The 20,785-nt window shown below is 41.1% G+C and overlaps 1 protein-coding gene across 1 annotated transcript in view; it reads left to right on the top strand.

The window, feature by feature from the left end:
- Positions 1 to 20,785, top strand: part of enah (ENAH actin regulator) — a 397,680-nt gene that overhangs the window by 322,439 nt on the left and 54,456 nt on the right. Inside the window, exon 6 of the mRNA XM_060847991.1 lies at positions 12,403 to 12,731. Within this exon, the coding sequence (XP_060703974.1) occupies positions 12,403 to 12,731 (329 nt within the window). The remainder of the gene's footprint in view (positions 1 to 12,402; positions 12,732 to 20,785) is intronic.

The raw sequence follows: 20,785 nt of genomic DNA, 5'->3' as shown, positions 1-20,785 counted from the left end.
AATTCGACATTTCGGGCCAGAGCCCTTCATCAGGAAACTGATTTAATTTATCAAATGTAAACTTTGGAAGTCGCTTCCAGATTTATTCCATAATAACAATGAGTACAAATAGCCTTATCTCAATTGCAATACAAAATCTTGCCCATATCTCATTAGGGCAATACATTGTCCATCTGAATTTGAATCTGCTTTGTGTTATGTGGATATCATCCATGATATTGTATTCCACTGGTTGCAATGTTGCACTTTCACTGCCAGAGTGATTCATATCTCTGTTTTGTGAAGTTTGTTCAGATCCAGTTGTGTTCTAAAATAGGGTAATCTTCATAGAGAATTTAACAAGTTCTTTTCAGTTCATGAAGGTTCAACATTTGTTATGCCAAGATATGAGACTATGGGATTAGAATATTTAGATAGCTGTTTTTGACTGGTGCAGACTCGATGGTCCTGAAGGGTCGTCTTCTGTGCTGCAGACCTCCATGATTCTAAGACTCAAAGAGCTGCAAAACACAGCTTCTAAAAAATTTTAAAAAGACTAAGGAAATTGTTTGCGATCATTATTTGTCAGTGCAGGTAACAATCAAATAACTTGTACTATATCTGATTTTCAGTCATTCTTGGTATATTTCATAATGCAGAAATAAAGTTTGGTCAAGTAAGGAAGGAGGCTTATGCAGAGTTGAAAGAAAAATGATAAGATTTCTAGTAGAATTATAAACTTTTGGAAAATATAAATTTCACATGCACAATGAGAAACTATTTATTGTAACTGTAAGCATTTCTGGTTGGGAAGTTCATCAGACAACTTTCTTGAGCTTGAAATTTAAAACAGTAAAAATTGAGGAATAATAGTATCAGATTGTGCTTATGCATCTTTAAATTGAACACTTGAAGGGATACTGTAGCTGTGTTAAAGTTTGATTTGTGTTTAGAAAGATGATGATTCGTTGTCTCACTGAATGGATGACGGTTACCCTTGGCTAATATTGATTTATCTTCTGAATTGTGCATTTACCTACAGCTTGCCTCGCAGGACTAGCCGTGGAGTGGGGGGCGCATTTATTACTTTTAAACGTGAAGCTCTAAGTTAATTGCTGTGAACAATTCCAAAACTCACTCATTCATACAAGATCAGGAATGGGAAATCTTAGAATTTAAAAAAAATTAAATATAAAATTCTGCTAAGTCAACAATTCTAAAGACTAAAATTAATTTTATAGTTCAACTGACCAGTAAGTGCCTGCTTTACTTTCGCTGGGTCAGCTGCTCACAGCAGGAACACTACATTCAACCTGAGTGTACCTGAAAGTGGAAATAAAAACTCAGCCAGTGCTTCGTTCCTCATTACTTCTCAGTGACTCCTGCTGGAAAGTGCTTGAGTGTCTGGATGTTGTTGTGACCACATTAATCTTAGTTATGATCCTGATGATGATTACCTTACCTATGCATGAAGATTGGATATTTTGACTGAGGTACTTAGCTAACTATTGTCCGTAGAATTATAACCCAGAGTTTGTGCCCCAGGTGAGGAGACTGACAAACGTCTGATCTCATTTCTCACCAAATGCCTACTCAAATATGCATTTTCCAAATGGGATCTCTGAATACTAATCAGGAAATGGAAACCTGATGAATTTCCTTCATAAGGCCACTACTGCCCAGCAGTGGTTTCTCCACTGAGATTGACTAATTTGGCATTGACCAAGAATTGAATGTGGAGAGACAGCATTCTTTATTTTAACAAGAAGGGATGATCACTAATCAAGTTATATATAGTTTTCTAATATAAAAATATGAAAACATAGGAGGAATCAATTTATCCAGACTCTCTTTGATCCAAGTTTTTGTACTTAAATACCAGTTGTAATATTCAGTCAAATCTACAGCGTTTTATCTGTGATAAACCCAAAACAGAAGGAGCAAGCACTTAGAAAATACTGTGCATATGTAGAGAAAGGGTTAGCTTCCCACTACTGGGGGTGAAAGTTAACCAGTTGAAATCTGGATTATTTTGATCCAGTTTAACTTATTAAACTTGCTGTTCTGCAACTGTGAAATAGGAATGTCTGGCACCAGATAGGTGCCCTATTGAATTCAAGATTTTGATTCTAGTGAACAGAGATTGATTTTGCTTTATTTGTTGCACACTTTGTTAAGGCTGCTTTGATGTAGATTGTAGTGAGTCAGCATTTCTGTTGGTTTATCAAGACAGTCCTATGAGGCAAACTGCAGCTTTTTAAAACATGGTTTTCTTTCACAACTGATTTTATTACTATATTAGCCATATTTTTTTCTCTTCTTTCTCTCTCCTCTTGTGTCCTTTTTGTGCTGCATCCATTTCATTTCCAGCCTCATCTTTTGAATACAACACACCACCTCCTGAATATAGTAGCTGTCAACCCCCTTCAATTCCTCCCCCACCTTACACAAAAGCTGTTTCTGCTGTCCCTGTCTCATCATTCACTCCCTCTTCATCTGATTCTGTCTCAGAATATGCATCACTAGCCTCATCTAATTCTACCCCACCAACCCCACCTTTACGCCACTCAGCATCTCGCTTTGCCACTTCACTTGGTTCTGCCTTCCATCCAGTCTTACCCCATTACGCAACTGTTCCCCGTCCGGTTCATCGAACCCCTGGACCACCATCTCCCATCAGTGCTCCTCCATCTCTTCCCTCAGTGCCCAAACCAGTGGTCTGGTCTGCCACTAATTTTTCCCCACTTCCACCTTCACCACCTGTGGTTATAAGCAGTCCACCTGCCAAAGCCACAGGCCCTCGACCAGTTCTTCCTGTTCCAACTCCCATCCAAATCCAGAAGCCACCATCACCTACTGGCATTAATAGCTCACCAGATATTCTACACCAACAAGCCTCAAATCCTGTTCAAGCTACACCACCACCGCCACCTCCACCTCCACCTCCTCGTCCTCCATCTCATCTGCCTCTCTCAATGGCATCCTCTTACACCACTCCTGCATTCTCAAATACCACTGTCCCTATGTCTCAGCCTTCTGTACCACTACCTCCCTCTACAGTCACCCCTACCTCCCCTAAGCGGCCTGCCTCTGCTGAGAACTCTTTCTTTTGGCTGGGAGACTCCTCGGCTCCTGAGCCGATCACCCAGGCACCCCCTCAGCTGGCTGAACCTACAGTTCTACAGGGTAAGGCTTTCTCTCTGCTACAATCTATCAGTTCTGGGGGATGAACAAAAAAATAACAGTTTCGTTCTGTGTAACCCAAATATTAGCTATTTGGCTCCCATTTTGTTACTCAACAACTTTGTGGCTCTTTTATGTTTCATGAAAGATGCGGTGTTAACCATTTAGGGACATCTGGTGTTCTTGAAAAGTGTTTTAAAAATCCAAGTATTTTTGCAGACAAGTGAGCTAAACAAATTGTATCAACATAAGTTTTATGCAGTTTTACTTGACCAATATCTACCTGGTAAAGATCCTGGATTAGATTTTGGAATCTATACTAAGTCTTCACTCACTGCTGTAAAGGTGATGTAAGTTGTCTTGATATCTGTGGAAGTGAGGTGAAATTATTTCCTCTGATGGCTGAAGTGTACACATGTAGCTATTCTGAGGACATAATTACAAGTAGTATGGTAAGAATTACAAAAGGTCCTTCCAAGTAAAGAACGGTAACATGACACCACCTCATCTCTCCTCTTGCAGTGGAGGAGAAAAGAAGGGACAAAACTGTAGAACTGTGCTCCAATCATGTGGTAACTTGTGAATATTTAAGTAAAATCTTTAGACAAGAATTAAATATAACATTGACTTGCTGAATAATGGTTATGATTGCTTTGTGATTTTGAATGGGATTGCCTTTGATACTATATATGAAAAATCTCACTCCTGGACCAATCAACTGAATTTTCAATCTGTGCCTTGAGAGGTATACAACACTATGTGATGTTTTACAAATGTGCAGAAATTTCTTTCATGTAACTTGTGTGTGTTAAGTTGAAGGCCATACTGAATTAACAAAAGCTATTTTAACAATGCAGTTCACAGACCTTTCTGAACTCTAGTGCCCCTCATTAATGTAACCAACTTTGCACTCTTCAAAGCCTCCAAGCATTTTCCTGGGCAGTTAAGTAGTCTGGATGGCTCTGGTTTAGTAATCTTGAGGTCTCAATTAATGTTCTGGTGACGCAGGTTTAAATTAAAATTGAATGAAACAATAAAATCTGAAACTAAAAGCGCATCTCAGTGATAGTGACGATGAAATAAATGTAAATTAATCTAAAAATCACACCTACTCCTTCAGGGAAATATATCTACCAAGTCATTAAGTGTATTTAAGACAGAGATTGATAGGTCCTTAATTAGTAAGGGGATCAAGACTTACAGAGTGAGAAGGCAGGAGAATATTGACCATGATTCAATAATAGAGCAAAGTCAATGGGCCAAATGGCCTAATTCTATACCTATATCTTATAGTCACATGGTTTAGTGTTGGCATTAATTTTGAGAAGGCCAGAATACAAGAGCAATGCTGCTGAGGCTACATAGGCCCTGGTCAGACCACATTCAGAATATTATAAGCAGTCTTGGACCCCATATCTAAGGAAGGATGTGGGTTGGAGGGGTCCAGAGGAGGTTGACAAGAATGATCCTGGAGATGAAAGGTTTGCCTTAAGAGGAGCGGTTGAGCTTCAGGTCTGTACTCAATGGAGATTAGAGGATGAGGGCGAATCTGATTGAAACATACAGAATATTGAAAGCCTGGATAGAGTGGACATGGAGAAGATGTTTCCATACTAGGAGAGACTGGGTCCTGAGCGCACAGCCTCAGAGTAAAGGGAGGACCCTTTTAGACCTGGAATGAGGAGGAATTTCTTTAGCCAGAGGGTGGTGAATCTGTGGAAGTCATTGACACAGATGACTGTGGAAGACAAGTCCCTGAGTATTTTTAAGACAAAGATAGATAGGTTCTTGATTGGTAAGGGGATCCGAGATTATGGGAGAAGGCAGGATAATGGGGTGGAGCAAACACAATGGGCTGAATGACTATATCTTAAGATCTTACCCAGTTTGACAACTTGAGACACCCAGCAATGCTATTAATGTTTAAGTGCCCTCGAAAATGGCTGAACAAACAACGCAGCTCAAGTGCTGCAGGGATGAATGCTGGTGTTGAAAATATTGTACACATGCCATGAAACTTTTTTTTAAATGAGCAGAGATCATTGATGATACCTGGGGAAGTTGCAAAAGTGATGAACAAGGCAAGCAGAATCCTGGGTTTCATAAATAGAGGCATAGAGTTTAAAAGCAAGAAAGCTATGAAGAACTTTTTTAAAGCACTGGAATGTTGCACTGCAATTGAGGAAAGATGTGAAAGCTTCAAAGATCGTATAGAGACAGGTTCCTCGCAAGTTTGCTGATGACACTACCATGGTAGGGATATCAAACAACGACAAGTCAGAATACGGGAAGGAGATAGAGGGCTTAGTGATGTGGTGTAATGAGAACAGCCTCTCAGTGTTAGCAAAACTAATGAACTGATGATTGACTTTAAATAGAAGGGAGGAGAACACACCTCCATCTACATTAACAAAGCTGAGATTGAGAGGGTGGAAAACATCAAGTTCCTAGGAGTGACGATAACCGACAACCTGCCCTGGACTTCCCATATAAATGCAACGGTCAAGAAGGCACAACAATGCGTCTTCTTCCTCAGGCAGCTCAGGAAATTTGGTTACACAAAGTTCCTCACCAACCTTTACAGATGTTCCATTGAAAGCATACTGTCTGGGTGTGTAATGGCCTGGTATGGCAACTGCTCTGCCCAGGACTGTAAGAAACTACAGAAGATGATGTACACAGCCCAGACCATCACAGATGTCAAGCTTCTACCCATGGACACTATTTACATGACCCATTGCTGTGGAAAAAGCTGCCGACATCATCAAGACCCATCACACCTGACAATGCTGCTCTTCTACAACCTCTTCCATCAGGCAGAAGATGTTAAAGGTTTAACACACGCACCAGCAGGTTCATGCACAGCTTCTTCCGTGCCATTATTAGACTGATGAATGGACTCTCTACTTCAAATAATGCTGATCTTGCCTAGCGCACACTCTGTGCAGTGTAACTTGTATGCCTCAGTCTAGTTTTTTTTCTCATCCTATGATCTGTATGTGCTTGCTTGCTGCGTTCTGCCTTTACTGATTTTCAACAAAGCTTTTCATCGTACTTAGGTATACGAGACATTAAATCAATCAAATCAAATCAAGCCTTGTGGGACAAAGTGAAGCCCATCTGCCCTTTCAGAATATTATAATAGATCCCAAGGCACTTCCTCAATGAGCAAGGGAGTTATTCTCATCAGCTAGCTAACATTTGGCTTTCAACAAGCAGCATGAAAACACATGATCCGCTTAGTTACCTAATTTACAAGACCTTCTCATATACAACACAAGAACCCCACCACATCACTGTCTTACTTTATATTTCTGTGTCAAATTTCATCATTGCGTCTTCACCTTTTACTAGCCTATCCAGGTACTCTTGAAGTTTATCACTGTCTTTTTCACAGTTCAATGTATTTCCAAATTTGTGACACTGTGCGTTCAAAATCTAAGTCACTGATGTATGTATAAAGCAAAGCAGGTCCGTGCACCAGCTATTGTAAACCCCCATATTATGCAATCTTCCTGTCTGAAAAAGAAACCTCGACCATGACTTTCACCTTGCACCTTGCCAATATAATATCTGTAATGCTAGAGTTTTTTTTTAAATACCTGAGCTTCAGGATTCCTGCAAAGCCACATAATCAAACATCTTTAGAATTCTGTACATGCCGCACCAGTCCTGTCTGTTACATTTTCAAAAGACGCAGCAAAACTAATGAATATCAGGTCAATAGTTTTCTCTCTGTCTGTCTCTCTCTTTCTCTCCCTCTGTCTCCCCCTACCCCGCTTTGTCTCTCTCAGAGCATGTGTGCTCTGTTCCATGCCCTCCCTCTCTGTCACGCACTTATGCTCGCACATGTTCTCTCTCTCTCTCTTTCTCTTTCTCTGCCTATCTATCTCTATCTCTGTATGTCTCTCTCTCTCTCTCTCCTTCTGTCTCTCCCTTGGACTCTCTCATGCACTCTCTCCAGTCTTTTGTATCGTAATGTTACATTTGCTATCTTCAAGTCTCCTGGTCAGTTCTAGAGTCTGTGGCATTTGGGAAAATTGTAGCTCGGCCATTCCCTATCTATGCAGCTGTTTCTTTTAAAACCTTCAGACAGTGCTTTCCAAACTTTTTTCTTGTTGTGACTTTATTTTGGTCCTTGACAATGAGTGAGAGTGAGAATTTAGGAAGAGTATGTGATACACCACTGTGGAGGCAGGAGGTCATATTTAAGGAAGAGGAGGAGTGACCTGCGAGAGCAGGTTCAGGAGAGATAGATCTGTGAAAGCAGAGTTGGAGGTGCAGAATGTATGAGGGGGGTGAGACATCTGTGACATTGTGGAGGAGGGGCGCAGGCATGGCAGGCCTGCAATGGTGGGAGGAGGATAGATTGTGCAGTGGTGAGAGGCCTACAATATAGAGGAAAAGGGTTGGAAGCAAGTGGGAGAAAGGTCTGTGATAGTTGGGGAAGCTTAAGGGTTAGTTTGAGGAACCTGCAAGTATTTAGTCATGAATGCATTCTCCAAACTTAACTGCCACATATACCAATGCAATTGGTCCAGTTTATAACAACATTAAAGTCCACCATTGCTATCATGTTGCCTTTAAAGTTACTGAAAAGGGAGCATTTTGCTGACAATTTTCATTTTGCAAAAATGCCTTTGACGTATTCATTAAGAGTCTCGATTTATAACACTAATGACAGAAAATAAACTGGCTTTCTTTAGGCTTGAGGTGTATTTTGTAGTGCAGAGAGGAGAACAAATCATTCCTTTCCATATGTCTATTGGCTTCTGCCCAAACTTTCACACTCTCAAGTTGTTCAGCTATCTGGAACCAATCACGTAGTCGTTGCCAGGACAAACACCTGAATGCTGACTCATTGTCAATCAGCTTTGTTGCTAGCTGAATTTCCATTTTATATACCTTGGCTCCTGCTTATCTCCAACTTTCCCCACTGCATGATCAAACTGTAGGGTAAACAGCACTTATAATGAATGTCAGATAACTTGCTTTTAAAAGTGCAGAAATCCTTTCCTCAATCCTTTTTTAAAATGTGTATACTGTGTCCCTTTCTTCCTCAGTGTACCAGTAAAAAGTCCATCTTGTACACAATCCAGGAATTCAACTGTTTCTGTGTTATTGCATATGCAGCTTGCCCAGCTGATGTGTGGTTAAAATCACTCATGATTAATTACTGTAGCATAGTTGTTGTCTGCATCTCTAATTTCCTGTTTAATCCCATTCCGTACATCACCGTTACTATTTGACAGCCTATTGACTACACCAACTAATATTTTCCACTCTTTATTGCTTCTTAGCCCCACCCAGACTGTGTTTGCATCTAGATTTTCTGTAACAATATCCTTTTTCACTCACTGATTTTATTTTTATTAATAATGGCACCCACTTTATTTTCTATTCTTTTTGTAATTACTAAAGATAAAATACTAAAAATACCGCAGAAAAGCTATTAAATATTGAATACGCTTGAATGTTCAATTCCCATCCGTGGTCAGTGAACAGCTGTGTTTCCATACTAACAGTCATAACATATCTGTATATGACTATTTGCACTGTTAATTTGGCAGCCTTATAGCACTGTGCATTTGGATTAACACCTTTAGACCTGTAATTGATGTTTTACATTTTTCTTATAAACTTCAGCACTATTTGACTTATTGAATCGTACAGGCCCTTCAGCCCATTGAGACTGCACCAATAAGATACCAACTTCTGAGCCTCTATAGGGCTCTGGTCAGACTGCATTTGGAGTATTGTACGCAGATTTAGGCCCACTATTTCAGTACTGGCTCTGCAGCATGTTCAGAGGAGGTTCACGAGAATGGTCCCAGGAATGAACAGCTTAACATGTGAGGAACATTTGAGGACTCTGGGTCTGTAGTTGATGGAGTTTAGAAAGATGAAGGGAATCTAATTGAAACTTACAGAATACTGAATGGCCTGGACAGAATGGTTGTTGGGAAGATGTTTCCATTGGGAGAGACTAGGACCTGATGGCTCATCCTTAGAGTAAAGGGAAGACATTTTAGAATGGAGATAAGGAGAAACGTCTTCAGCCAGAGAGGGTGAATCTGTGGAATTCACTGCCACAGAAGGCTGTGGAAGCCAGGTCATTGAGTATATTTAATACTGAGATAGATAGGTTCTTGATTGTCAAGGGAATCAAGAGTTACGGGGAAAAGGCAGGAAATTGGTTTGAGAAACTTATCAGCCATGATTGAATAATGAAGCCGACTCTGGGCTGAATGGCTTAATTTCTGCTTCCATGTCTTATGGTCTTAAATTATTCTAAATCTACACGAATCTCACTTTCCAGCACTTTTATTGACATTTCAGTGCTTATCCAAGTGCTTTGTCTCAACCACCCTCCCAGGCAATGAATTCCAGATTCCCACCACGCTCTGGGTGGAACAAAACCCTCAAATACCCCCAGACCTCCTGCCTTTTTCCTTATAATTGTGCTACCTTGATGTTGATCCTTCAACAAAGGAAAGCATCTGCTTTCCATCCACCCTGTTTATGCCCCTCATAATGTGACACAAATTTATCACAACCCCTGTCAGCCTTCTCAGCTCTAAAGAAAACAACCAGAGCTTATCCAGGCTCTCTTCATAGCTAAGATGCTCCATCCCGTGAAATATCCTGGTGAATCTCCTCTGCATCTCCTCCAATGCAGTCATATCCTTTCTGTAGTGTGGCAACCAGAACTGCACACAGTACTCCAGCTGTGGCCTACCCAAAATTTTGTATAGCTCCCACATAACCTCCCTGCTCTTGTAATCTAGTCCACACTAATAAAGGCATGTGTACATTATTCCATCCAAACTACTGTACTAAACTGTCCTGCTGCCTTCTGGGATCTGTGGACAAGCAGTCCCAAGATCCCTCAGTCCCTGTCAGCTTCCTAGTGTCCTGACACTTGCTGAGTACTTCCCTGTCTTGTTACCTCTACCAAACTGTTAAATTTACTGCTAACCCCTGTTTCTGCTATGATTTTGACTTTAATATCTATCAATTCCTTTATTTTTCTCTCATTGTTTCTCCATTCAGGTTCCCAACCCCTTCCAATTAAGCCCTGCTGCACAATACAGAGGAATGTCAGTTATCTGAACGAAATGGGCAGGCACTATTTCATTCGAATAATTGATTATTCAATTAATTGATTCAATGCCTGTCCTCTGGGGCTTGGAGTTTTCTGAAGTTTACATTTTTCTCACTCCATCTTCCTTGCTCTCTCTGTCTCAGGGTTTGTTGCTGAGCAGACACTTGTGTGTAAGGGACCTGCAGCATTGCTGAAGACACACCCCCCATCAGTTCAATGGGATTCACACAGCAAGCACTTGCTAAGTCTGCTCCCCATTCAGGAGCCTAGGCAGAGTACACTGCGCGCGAGCCCCACCCCTTACCTCTGTCTGCTCACAAACCACCCCCCCACCTGCCATCCAACCCCACTCCCTGTCTGCCCCCACCCACATTCCTGCTGCTGCCTTTTGCGGGTAAGTCTCCAAATTGTGCGCACGCACACACACAGACACAACTTTTAACTGCAACTTTTTGACAAGTTCCACCTTTGCCCTATGCGGGACAAGGTTGGAGAGATTATCTGGGGAAGCGGGGTTCAGGATACATGCCTGTGTAGAACTCCAGGGAAAGTGTGGTGAGAGAGGTAGAGAGGGCAGGCAGTCAGTCATTTGGAGATGGTGCCTGAATCCCATCGATGTCCAGAACTGTTTTCAGCAGCATTTCAGTAAGCCGAGTTTGTTTTTAATCATTATAAACAAAGGACATGATCAATGTTGGAAACACCTCTTTGATGTAACGTTTCTATCGGGACCTTGAGATCTCCTTCGGATAATCCAAAATTCAGATAATTGATATTCAGATAATGGAGGTTCCTCTGTACTGGCAAACACTTCTTTGAGGCCATCAGTTGTGCAGTCTAACCAGTATGTACAGATGCCTCCCCAGAATTGATTCCACTGCTTCAAGAATCTAAATTGCTATATTCTATTCTTTTTTTTCTAATCTCGCCTGCTCGTGGTGTTGAGAGGAATCCTGAGGTTACTATCTCTTAAGTCCTGCTTTTAAACTTATTTCCTAAGTCCCTATATTCTGCAGCAGTATTCCATCTGTCATCTTAGCTATGTTGTTGGTACCAACCTGTGGCCGTTCACAGCCTTCAGAATACCCTGTAGCTGTTCAGTGACACCCTTGGCCTTGGCACCAGAGAGGTGACATACCATGCTGGTGTCATGTCCACAGCTGAAGAAATGCCTACCTATTTCCCTTACGATAAAATGCTCAATCACTGTCGTTTTCTCCTCATTTTCTCTCTCTGCCACTCACCCAGCCTCTGACACGTGCCCTTAATCCTTTGCGCTGATTACTCCTGATGCTACAGATTCAGCTCTCACTGCACTCCCTTGAGAAGAATCTCTCCCTTAGTGGTATCAAAAACAGAAAGGGCAGTCATGCTGCACTTGCTTGGTGCTTTTACACTATCTGGTGGTCATTCATTCCCTTTCTGCCCCTGTACTTTTGGCCACTTCAATGTATATACTAGCCACGAAGCTTACTACTTCTAGTTTAAAGAACAACAAATACCAGGGATCTTACATCAAAGCAAATCTTGCAGATGCTAGAAAACTGAAATATTAACCAGAAAATGTTGGAGAAACTTGGCAGGTTTGGCAGCATCTGTGGTGAACGAAACAATTAATGTTACAAATCAAATATTGTTCTTCAATTTTTAATACCCTGGGTGTGACTTATTTGTGTCTGGTTGACTTTTATAACAATTCAGTTATAATTGTGTTCCACAGATGCTGCTAGACTGCTGACTTTCTCTATTTTAAAAAAAATTATTTCACCTTTCCTTACATCTTAGCATGAAGTCCTGATCTTGCCTACTCCTCACTGTGATGTTGACTGCTTGTCTCACATCATCACCTCACCTGCTCCTCTTGGTGATGTTGACCACCTGTTTCAGGGTCCTAAACTTGCCTGATCCTGTTTGAAACTGATATCCTTTGGTGAATATGGGGACAGCCTCACAAAAATTCCAGTTTAATATTGGGACAATACTGAGTTGGTGTAATGAAGAAAGATCTTAATTTCTTAAAGATGAAGTTATGATAGTTTCTTTTTTATTTGCTTTCACAAGGAAGATACAAATACAAAATAATTTTGTATCAAATGTGATATATTTGATCTGATTATCTTGTTCTATCAACACAGGTATTGCCCCCACAAGCGATGGTGTACAAGGACCACCAGCCCCTCCACCTGCCCCCCCTCTTCCTCCTGGGCCACCACAGCTTCCAACATCTGGACCACCACCGCCTCCAGTTCCACCACCGGCACCTCCACTGCCAGTGTCAGGTCCTCCTCCACCACCTGGACCACCACCTCCCCTTCCTGGGCAGACCTTACCTCCTGCCCCACCACCACCTCCTGCCCCACCTCTTCCATCCTCAGGTTTTTCATCATCCTTGGCTGAAGATGATCGTCCATTAACAGGATTAGCAGCTGCATTGGCTGGGGCAAAACTCAGGAAAGTGGGCCGGGTAAGTCCAAGTCATAGAGGGTTAATTTTCGAATCTAAATCCACATTGTGTACTAAACAGTATATTCTGCTGTGGTGCAAAATACTGCAGATGCAGAAACTCTGAAATAAAAGTAGAAAATGCTGGAAATACACTATAGGTCAGATAACTTTTATGGAAGAGTTAATTTTTTCGATCCTGATCTTTTATGATGATGATGAATCCAATAATTTTGTTTCGATAATGCTCAGCAAATGAAGAAATGCCTGACACTGCAGTCCTGTGCTGAGAGGTTGTTGCACAATCACGCATATCATTTTACAGATAAGATGAAAAATTAAGATCCCATCTTAACAGTCAGGGATGTGAAAAATTATACATGATTGTTTGAAGTCAAGCAGAGGAGCTTTTCCTATTAGCTTGGTTAATAAAAATGACTAATTACCTTAACAAACATAAATTTAAAAAGGCAATGTCCCAGAGAAACAGTTTCAAAGAAGAATTATACTAAATGTGAAACATTGACTCTGGTTCTGTTTCCACAGATGCTGCCAAACCAGCTGAGTTTCTCCAGCACAATTCAGTTTATATTTCAGACCTCCCAGCATTCACATCATTTTGTTTTAATAAGTAAAAATAGCTGTCTGATCATGCATTTCTCTGCTATTTGTAACACTTTGCTTGTGGCACAGTCGTTGCTATACCTCCTTCATTACAGCAGTGACCATAATTTATAAGGTACTTAGAGGTAAGGCATTTTGGTATACTGTAATGTCATGATAGGTGCTATATGATTGGAAATCTTTCTTTTTATTTTTTGGAGATTTTATCTTAAAATTTAAAAATAATTTTAAAATACTCTTCTGACGATCTTTCTCAGGGTTTCGAGTGAGAGGTGAGCACAAGGTAATATTTTGATTCAGGGACCTTATTGGCTGAGGAAAGTCTGTACGCCTTGGTTTTTAACAGCTGGAGTAAACAGTGTAAGAAGAGGCTACTGACATCTTGTGTCTCAGTCATAGAATCATACAGCCCAGAAACAGGCCCTTTGGCCCAATTTGTCCATGCTAACCAGGTTTCCTATACTAAACCATCCCACTTTCCTGCATTCAGCCCATATCCCTCCAAACCTTTCCTGTCCAAATGTCTTTTAAATATTGTAATTGTACCCGCCTCCATCACTTCCTCTGACAGCTCATTCTTTTTATGGAAAACGTTGCCCCTCAGGATCCTTTTAAATCTCTTCCTGCCCTCTTGACCTTGGTTCTTCACCTTCTCTGTGCCCCTCATGATTTTATAAACTGCTTCAAGGTCACCCCTCAGACTCCTATGCTCCAGGGATAAAAGTCCCAGTCTGTCTCCTTATAACTCAAACTATCCAATCTTGGTAACATCTTTGTAAATCTTTTCTGCACCCTTTCCAGTTTAATAACATCCTTCCTATAGTAGGGCAACCAGAATTGTACACATTACTCCAAATGTGGCCATACCAATGTCTCATACAGCTGTAACATGATTGCCCAACTCCTGTACTCGGTGCTCTGACCGATGAAGGCAAGTGTGCTAAATTCCTTCTTCATCGCTGTGTTGACATTGTTAGGTCCTCCGTGGAGCACGCTTTTCTTTTTGTGGGTAAAACATAATTTAAAGATCAGAATGTACCCTTTTCAATTTCCGGTAACAATGAAAAGTTCCAATTTTGTCACATTATTCAGTCTCTTAAGTAGACATTTGGACCCAAACCAAGTGATTCCCAGCTTTCAAGAATGTATTTTCAATTCATTCATGGGATATAGGGGTCACTGGCTAGACATCAGCATTTATTGCTAATCCTTAATTGCTCTGGAGTAGGTGATAGTGAGCTGAATTTTGTAGCAAATCATTTGCTATAGTATCAACAAATCAGGAAATTAACTCTATGTAGGAGGGCATGCCAGGACTAACACCAGACATACTTAAAAGTGAGGTGTCAACCTGAGTAAGATAAGGGCTCATGGTGTCAGAGGCATGTTGCTAGCATGGATAAAAGCTTGGCTGTCTGGCAGAAAGCAGACAGTGGGGATATAAAAGGGTCCTTCTCAGGATAGTAGCCAGTGACAATGTGGTGTTCCACAAGGTTCAGTGTTTGGACCACAACTTTTCACTTTATACATTGACGATTTAGATGAGGCAACTGAGGACATTCTGGCTAAGATTGCAGACAATACAAAGATGGGTAAAGGGACAGGTAGCATTGAGGAGGTGGGGAAGCTGCAGAAGGATTTGGACAGGTTAGGAGAATGGCAAAGATGTGGCAGTTGGAGTACAACATGGGAAAGTATGAAGTCATGCACTTTGTTGGGAAGAAACGAGACATGGACTATTTTCTAAATGGGGAGAAAATTCAGACGTCTGAAGTACGGAGACTTATGAGTTCTATTCCAGGATTCTGTCAAGGTACACTTGCAGGTTGAATCTGTAGTTAGGAAGGCAAATGCAATAATGGCATTCATTTTGAATATAAAAAGCAGGAACATACTTCTGAGGCTCTATAAGGCTCTGGTCAGATCACATTTGGAGTGTAGTGTGCAGTGTTGGGCCCCATATCTCAGGAAGGATGTACTGGCCCTGGAACGTGTTCAGAAGAGGTTCACAAGAATGATCCCAGGGATGGAAAGTTTAATATATGAGGAATGTTTGAGGACTCTGGGTTTATCCTTAGTGGAGTTCAGAAAGATATGGAAGCGATTTAGTTGAAACATACAGAATATTAAAAGACCGGGACAGAGTAGATGTTGGGAAGATATTTCCATTTCTTGGAGAGACGAGGACTTGAGGGCACAGTCTTAAAGGGAAAACCTATTGGAACGGAGATAAGGAGAAATGTTTTCAGTCAGAGAGTGGTGGACCTATGGAATTCACTGCCACAGAAGGCTGTGGAGGCCACATCACTGAGTATATTTAAGATTGAGATAGACAGGATTTTGAATATTTTGAAAGCAGGAGAATGAGGTTGAGAAACTCATAGCCATGATTGAATGGCAGAGCAGACTCAATGGGCTGAATGGCCTAATTTCTGCTCCGATGTCTTATGGTCTTATTACCTGCATAAACATAAAGTGATAAACAGAGCTAAGCATTCCCATAAGCAATTAACCTGATCTCAGCTCTGCAGTTCTGTCAAATCCAGTCATCAGTGGTGGTGGATGATTAAACAACTTACAGAAGAAGAGAGCTCCACAAATATCCCCATCCTCAATGATGGCAGAGCACAATACATCATTTCAAAAGATAAGGCTGAAACACTTGCAACTGAAACACTTCAGCCAGAACTGCTAAGTGGATGATCCATCTCGGTCTCCCCTCCAGTGGACCCCAGCATCACAGATGCCAGTCTTCAGCCAATTTCATTGGCTCTCCGTGATATCAAATAACACTGCAAAGGCTATTGGCCCCAACAACATTCCAGCAATAGTCTGAAGACTTGTGCTCTAGAACTGCCACATCCTGAGCCGGGCTGTTCAACTAGTTGCAACACTGGTATCCACCCTACTGTGGAAAATTGCCCACAGCTGTGAAGGAGGGAGGTCTAAGATTTTGACAAATCACTGTTCCTTCACAGACACTATATTTCCAAGTCAGGATAGTGTTTGGCTTTAAGGGGCACTTGCCGATTATGGTATTTCAATGCAATCATTGTCTTTTTATATGGTAGAGATAATGGATGCTTTTGGAATATGCTTTGGGAAGAGAATCAGTGAGGTACTGCAGTGCATCTGGTAAATGGTGCTGCCAGTGTGTGTTAGTGTTGAGTTGAAGGAGGTGGATGAGGTGCCAATCATATGTTGTAGATGCTGCATTAATCCAGGCACATGGAGAGAATTCCATCACACTAATGACTTACACCTTGTAGGTGGTGAACAAGCCATGGGGAAACATGAAGTAAGTTATTCACTACAAAATACCTATAATCTGGCCTGATTTTGTAGCTGCAGTATTTAAATGGTTGGTCACGTTCAATTTCTAGTCAGTGGTAACTCCCAGGATGTTAATATAGTGGATTCAGTGTAATGTCAAAGGAACACTGTTAGATTCTCTCTTGTTGGAGATGATCATTGCCTGGAACCTGTGTGGTACAAATGTTACTTATTCAACCAGGGTGTTGCCGAGGTCTTGCTGCATTTGGCAGGAACTCTTTCACTTTCTAAGGAGTTCAGAATGTGCTGAACATTATATAATCATTAGCAAACATCCCCACTTTTGACCTTATGAAGAAGAGATGGTCATTGTTGAAGCAGCTGAAGATGTTTGGACCTGACACTGCCCTGAGGAATTCTACAGAAATGTACTAGGGCTCAGATGATTGACCTCCAAGAACCTCAACTATCTTCCTTTGTGTTTGGTATGATTCTAATCAGTGAGGAATTTTCCCCCAGTTCCTATTGACTTCAGTTTTGTTGATGTTATATTGCTCAAATGCTGCCATGGTGTCTAAGGCAGTCACTGTCACCTCACCTCTGGAAGCTAGACAGACTATATAGCAGTGGAAGCTGATAGTCCATAAAAGTCTGCTCCCCCATTCAATGAAATCATAGCTGTTCTAATCATTCTTACTTTGACATTCCAGCCCTTTCCCAAAAACCATTCATTCCCTTAGTGATTAAAAATCTGTCTCAGCATTGAATATACTTAATAATCCAACCTCAACAGCCATCTGTGATAACGGATTCCATAAATTCATTATCCTCTGAGAGAAGAAATATCTCCTCCTCTGTTTTAAATATAGAAAAGTACAGGTCAAAAATATGTGATCCCTTATTCTGAGATATGGTCCTAGACTCTGCCTGTAAGGGAAACAACCTTCCTGCATCTACCCTGTCAAGTCCTTGAAGAATCTTCCATGTTTCAATAAGGTTGCCTCTCACTTTATGTTCTAACATATAAAGGCCCAATCTACTGAGCCTTTCATCGTTAGACAATCCCTCCATAGCTAGTATCAACTGAGAAAACCTTATCTGAATTGCCTCCTATGTCAGTGGTATACATTTTAATAGACAGGTTATATCGGAACTATACAAAACTTTGGTTAGGCCACAGCAAGAGTACTGTGTGCAGTTCTGATCACTGCACCATTAGAAGGATGTGATTGCACAGGAGGGAGTGTAGAAGAGATTCATCAGAAAGTTGCCTGGGATGGAGCATTTCAGTTTTGAAATGAGGCTGGATAAGGTTAGGTTGTTTTCTTTAAAACAGAACAGGCTGAAAGGCAACCTGATGGAGCTATATAAAATTACGAGGGGCATGGACAGGGTGAATAGAAAGCAGCTGTTTTCCTTTATTGAAGAGTCAACAATGAGGGAGCATAATTTTAAGGTGAAAGACAGGAGGTTTAGGGGAATTTGAAGGAAGTTTTTTTCCACGTATAGGGACATTGCACAACCTTTATAAAATATTCAGATGAGCACTTAAAGTGCCATAACATTCAATGCCATGGCCTAAGTGTGAGAAAGTGGGACTAATGTTGTTTTAGAGTGGTTTTGTTGGTGCAGATTCATTGGGCTGAAGGGTCTCTAGATGACTCTGTGGTTATGGGTTTGTCACTGGACCCAGTGACACCACAGTGAGAAGAAGAAAGCGTCCAGTGCCCGGGATCACAGTCTAAGGTTAGCTATAAAGGCTAAAATGATCAGAGTAGATGGGGGAAAACTGGGAACAAAGTACTGAGTTGGATGATCAGCCATGATCATACTGAATGACAGAGTAGGCTCAAAGGACCTGTTCCTGCTATTATTTTCTAAATTTCTATTTATCCCTAGGTAATGTGCCTGTTCACAGAATTCTGTCTGTGGTCTGACTAGTGCCTTGTATAGTTTTAGGAAACATCCCTACTTTTAGACTCCATTCCCTTTAAAATAAAGGCCGTCGTTCCATTTACCTTCCCTATTACCTATTAAACTAGCTTTTTGTGATTCATGGATAAGAACTCCCAAACCCCTTTGTTGTGTCGCTTTCTGCAGTCTTTTTTAACTAAATATTCGGTTCTTCTATTCTGTCTGCCAAAATGCCATGCATTTCTCCACATTATATTCCATTTGTCAAGTTTTTGCCCGCTTGCTTAACCTATCTATCTCCTTCTGCAGGCACTTTGTTTCATATTCACCATTTGCTTTCCCACCTGTCTTTGTGTCATTTGTAAACTCATCTATAGTACATTCACTTTCCTCATCCATATATTGTCAATAATTGTGGCCCCAGCTCTGATCCCTAAGCTTTTGTCCATGTTTGCACCAAGTCTGTCATGAGGTCAGGAGTCAAGTGGCTTTGGTGATAGTCAAACCAAACATCACTGAGCAGCTAATTCATTTGTAACTACTGCTTGATAGTTATATGAATGACCTCTTCCATCACTTAGCTAATTGAGAAGAGAATAATAGGCAGTTGGCCAGGTTGATTTGTCTTACTTTTTCACATTGACAGGAAAGTGTGAATGTTGCAGTTGCACAGGAACAGTTTAGATAAGGGTACAGTTAGTTCTGGAGCACAAATCTTCAGGACTATTGCCAGAATATTCCTGGGCCCATAACCTTTGCAGTATCCAGTGTCTTTGGCTGTTTCCTCATATTGTGTAAACTGAATTAAATTGGCTGACAACTGGTATCTATGATGCTCTAGATAGCTATGTATCTATGAGCAGAAGGAAGTTGGAATGGATTATTCCTTTGTATTTTCTGCCTTAGGATAGATTTAAATACTTCAGCCTTGTCTTTTGCTCTGTTCTGGGGTCCTGAAGCATTGACAATAGGAATATTTGTGTGTCCTTCACCTCCTGTTAGTTGTTTAAATGTCCACCACAATTGGATGCAGCAAGACTGCATATACTGTTGATTGCTGTTTTCACTGTTCAGTATACAAATAGTATATTTCATGATTTCACCAGATTGGCGTCATTTTTAGACATGCCTGCTTTCCTGCATTCTTTGTTGAACCAGCTTTGACCTCCTGTATTCTTGCAATTGTAGCAAATGGAATTATACTGAGCCTTGTGGTTACAGATTGTGTTTGAACATAATTTTGCTGCTTTTCATGGTCCACAGTGCCTCATGGATGGTCCATTTTGCATTTTTGATCTGTTCAAAGTTTGTCCCAACTAGTACAAAGGTAGTGCCAGACAACATGATAGAAGATATCCTCAGTGTGCAGACTGAACTCGCAATTCTACCGATATCATCGTGGCTCATGGCTGCATATGTGACAAATAGATTTTTGAGCATGAGGCCAAGTCAATTTTTCCTGTTGGTTCCCTGACCAGCTTCTACAAATCCAGTATAGAAGCTGCATCCTTCATGACTGGTCAGTAATGGTGCTACTGAAATACCCTTGGTGGTGGATGTTGAAATTTCCCCATCTTGAATACATTCTTCCCCTTGCCAACCTCGGCGCTTCCTCCATGTTGAATATGGAGGAGTATTGATTCATCAGCCGAGGAGATGCATTGGGTGGTAATCAGCAAGAGGTTTGTTTACCCATATTTGACCTGATGATATAAGACTTCATGGGACTAGAATCAATGTTGAGGACTCCTAAGCAACTCTTTCCTGACAGTGTACCATTGTGCTGCCATCTCTGGTAGGTCAGTCCTTCTGGTAGACAAGGATGCATCAGAAAAGTTGTTTGTGGTGTCTGGGACATTGTTTTGCACACAGGCCCTAGATGTTGGTAAGAATGACTTTGCAGAGTTGACAGGGCTGTGCTTGCCATTAACATTTCCAGCATTGATGTTGATGCTAGTACATACTTCTAGTTTCTTTCTATCTTTGTACCAGTTTGGTACAACTAAGTGGTTGGCTAGATCATGTGAGAGGTTGGTTAGCAGTCAACCATGTTGATGTGGATTTGGAGTCACATGGTCCAAACATCACTAAAAGACATTGATGAACCACAGCAGTTACATGGTCACCAGTATACCAGCTTTTCATCCTAATTTTCTTGACTGAAAGCAACTTTCACCATCTGCCATGGTGGACAGTAGTCTGGGATTTTGGATTACTAATCAGTGACATGACTACTCTGCCATTACCTCCCCTTGACTTTGTTGC

This window comes from Hemiscyllium ocellatum, chromosome 3 (genome assembly GCF_020745735.1).
Source record: "Hemiscyllium ocellatum isolate sHemOce1 chromosome 3, sHemOce1.pat.X.cur, whole genome shotgun sequence".
NCBI lineage: Eukaryota > Metazoa > Chordata > Chondrichthyes > Orectolobiformes > Hemiscylliidae > Hemiscyllium > Hemiscyllium ocellatum.
Note: the sequence above shows the minus strand (reverse complement) of the source record. Positions and strands in the feature narration are given on the sequence as shown.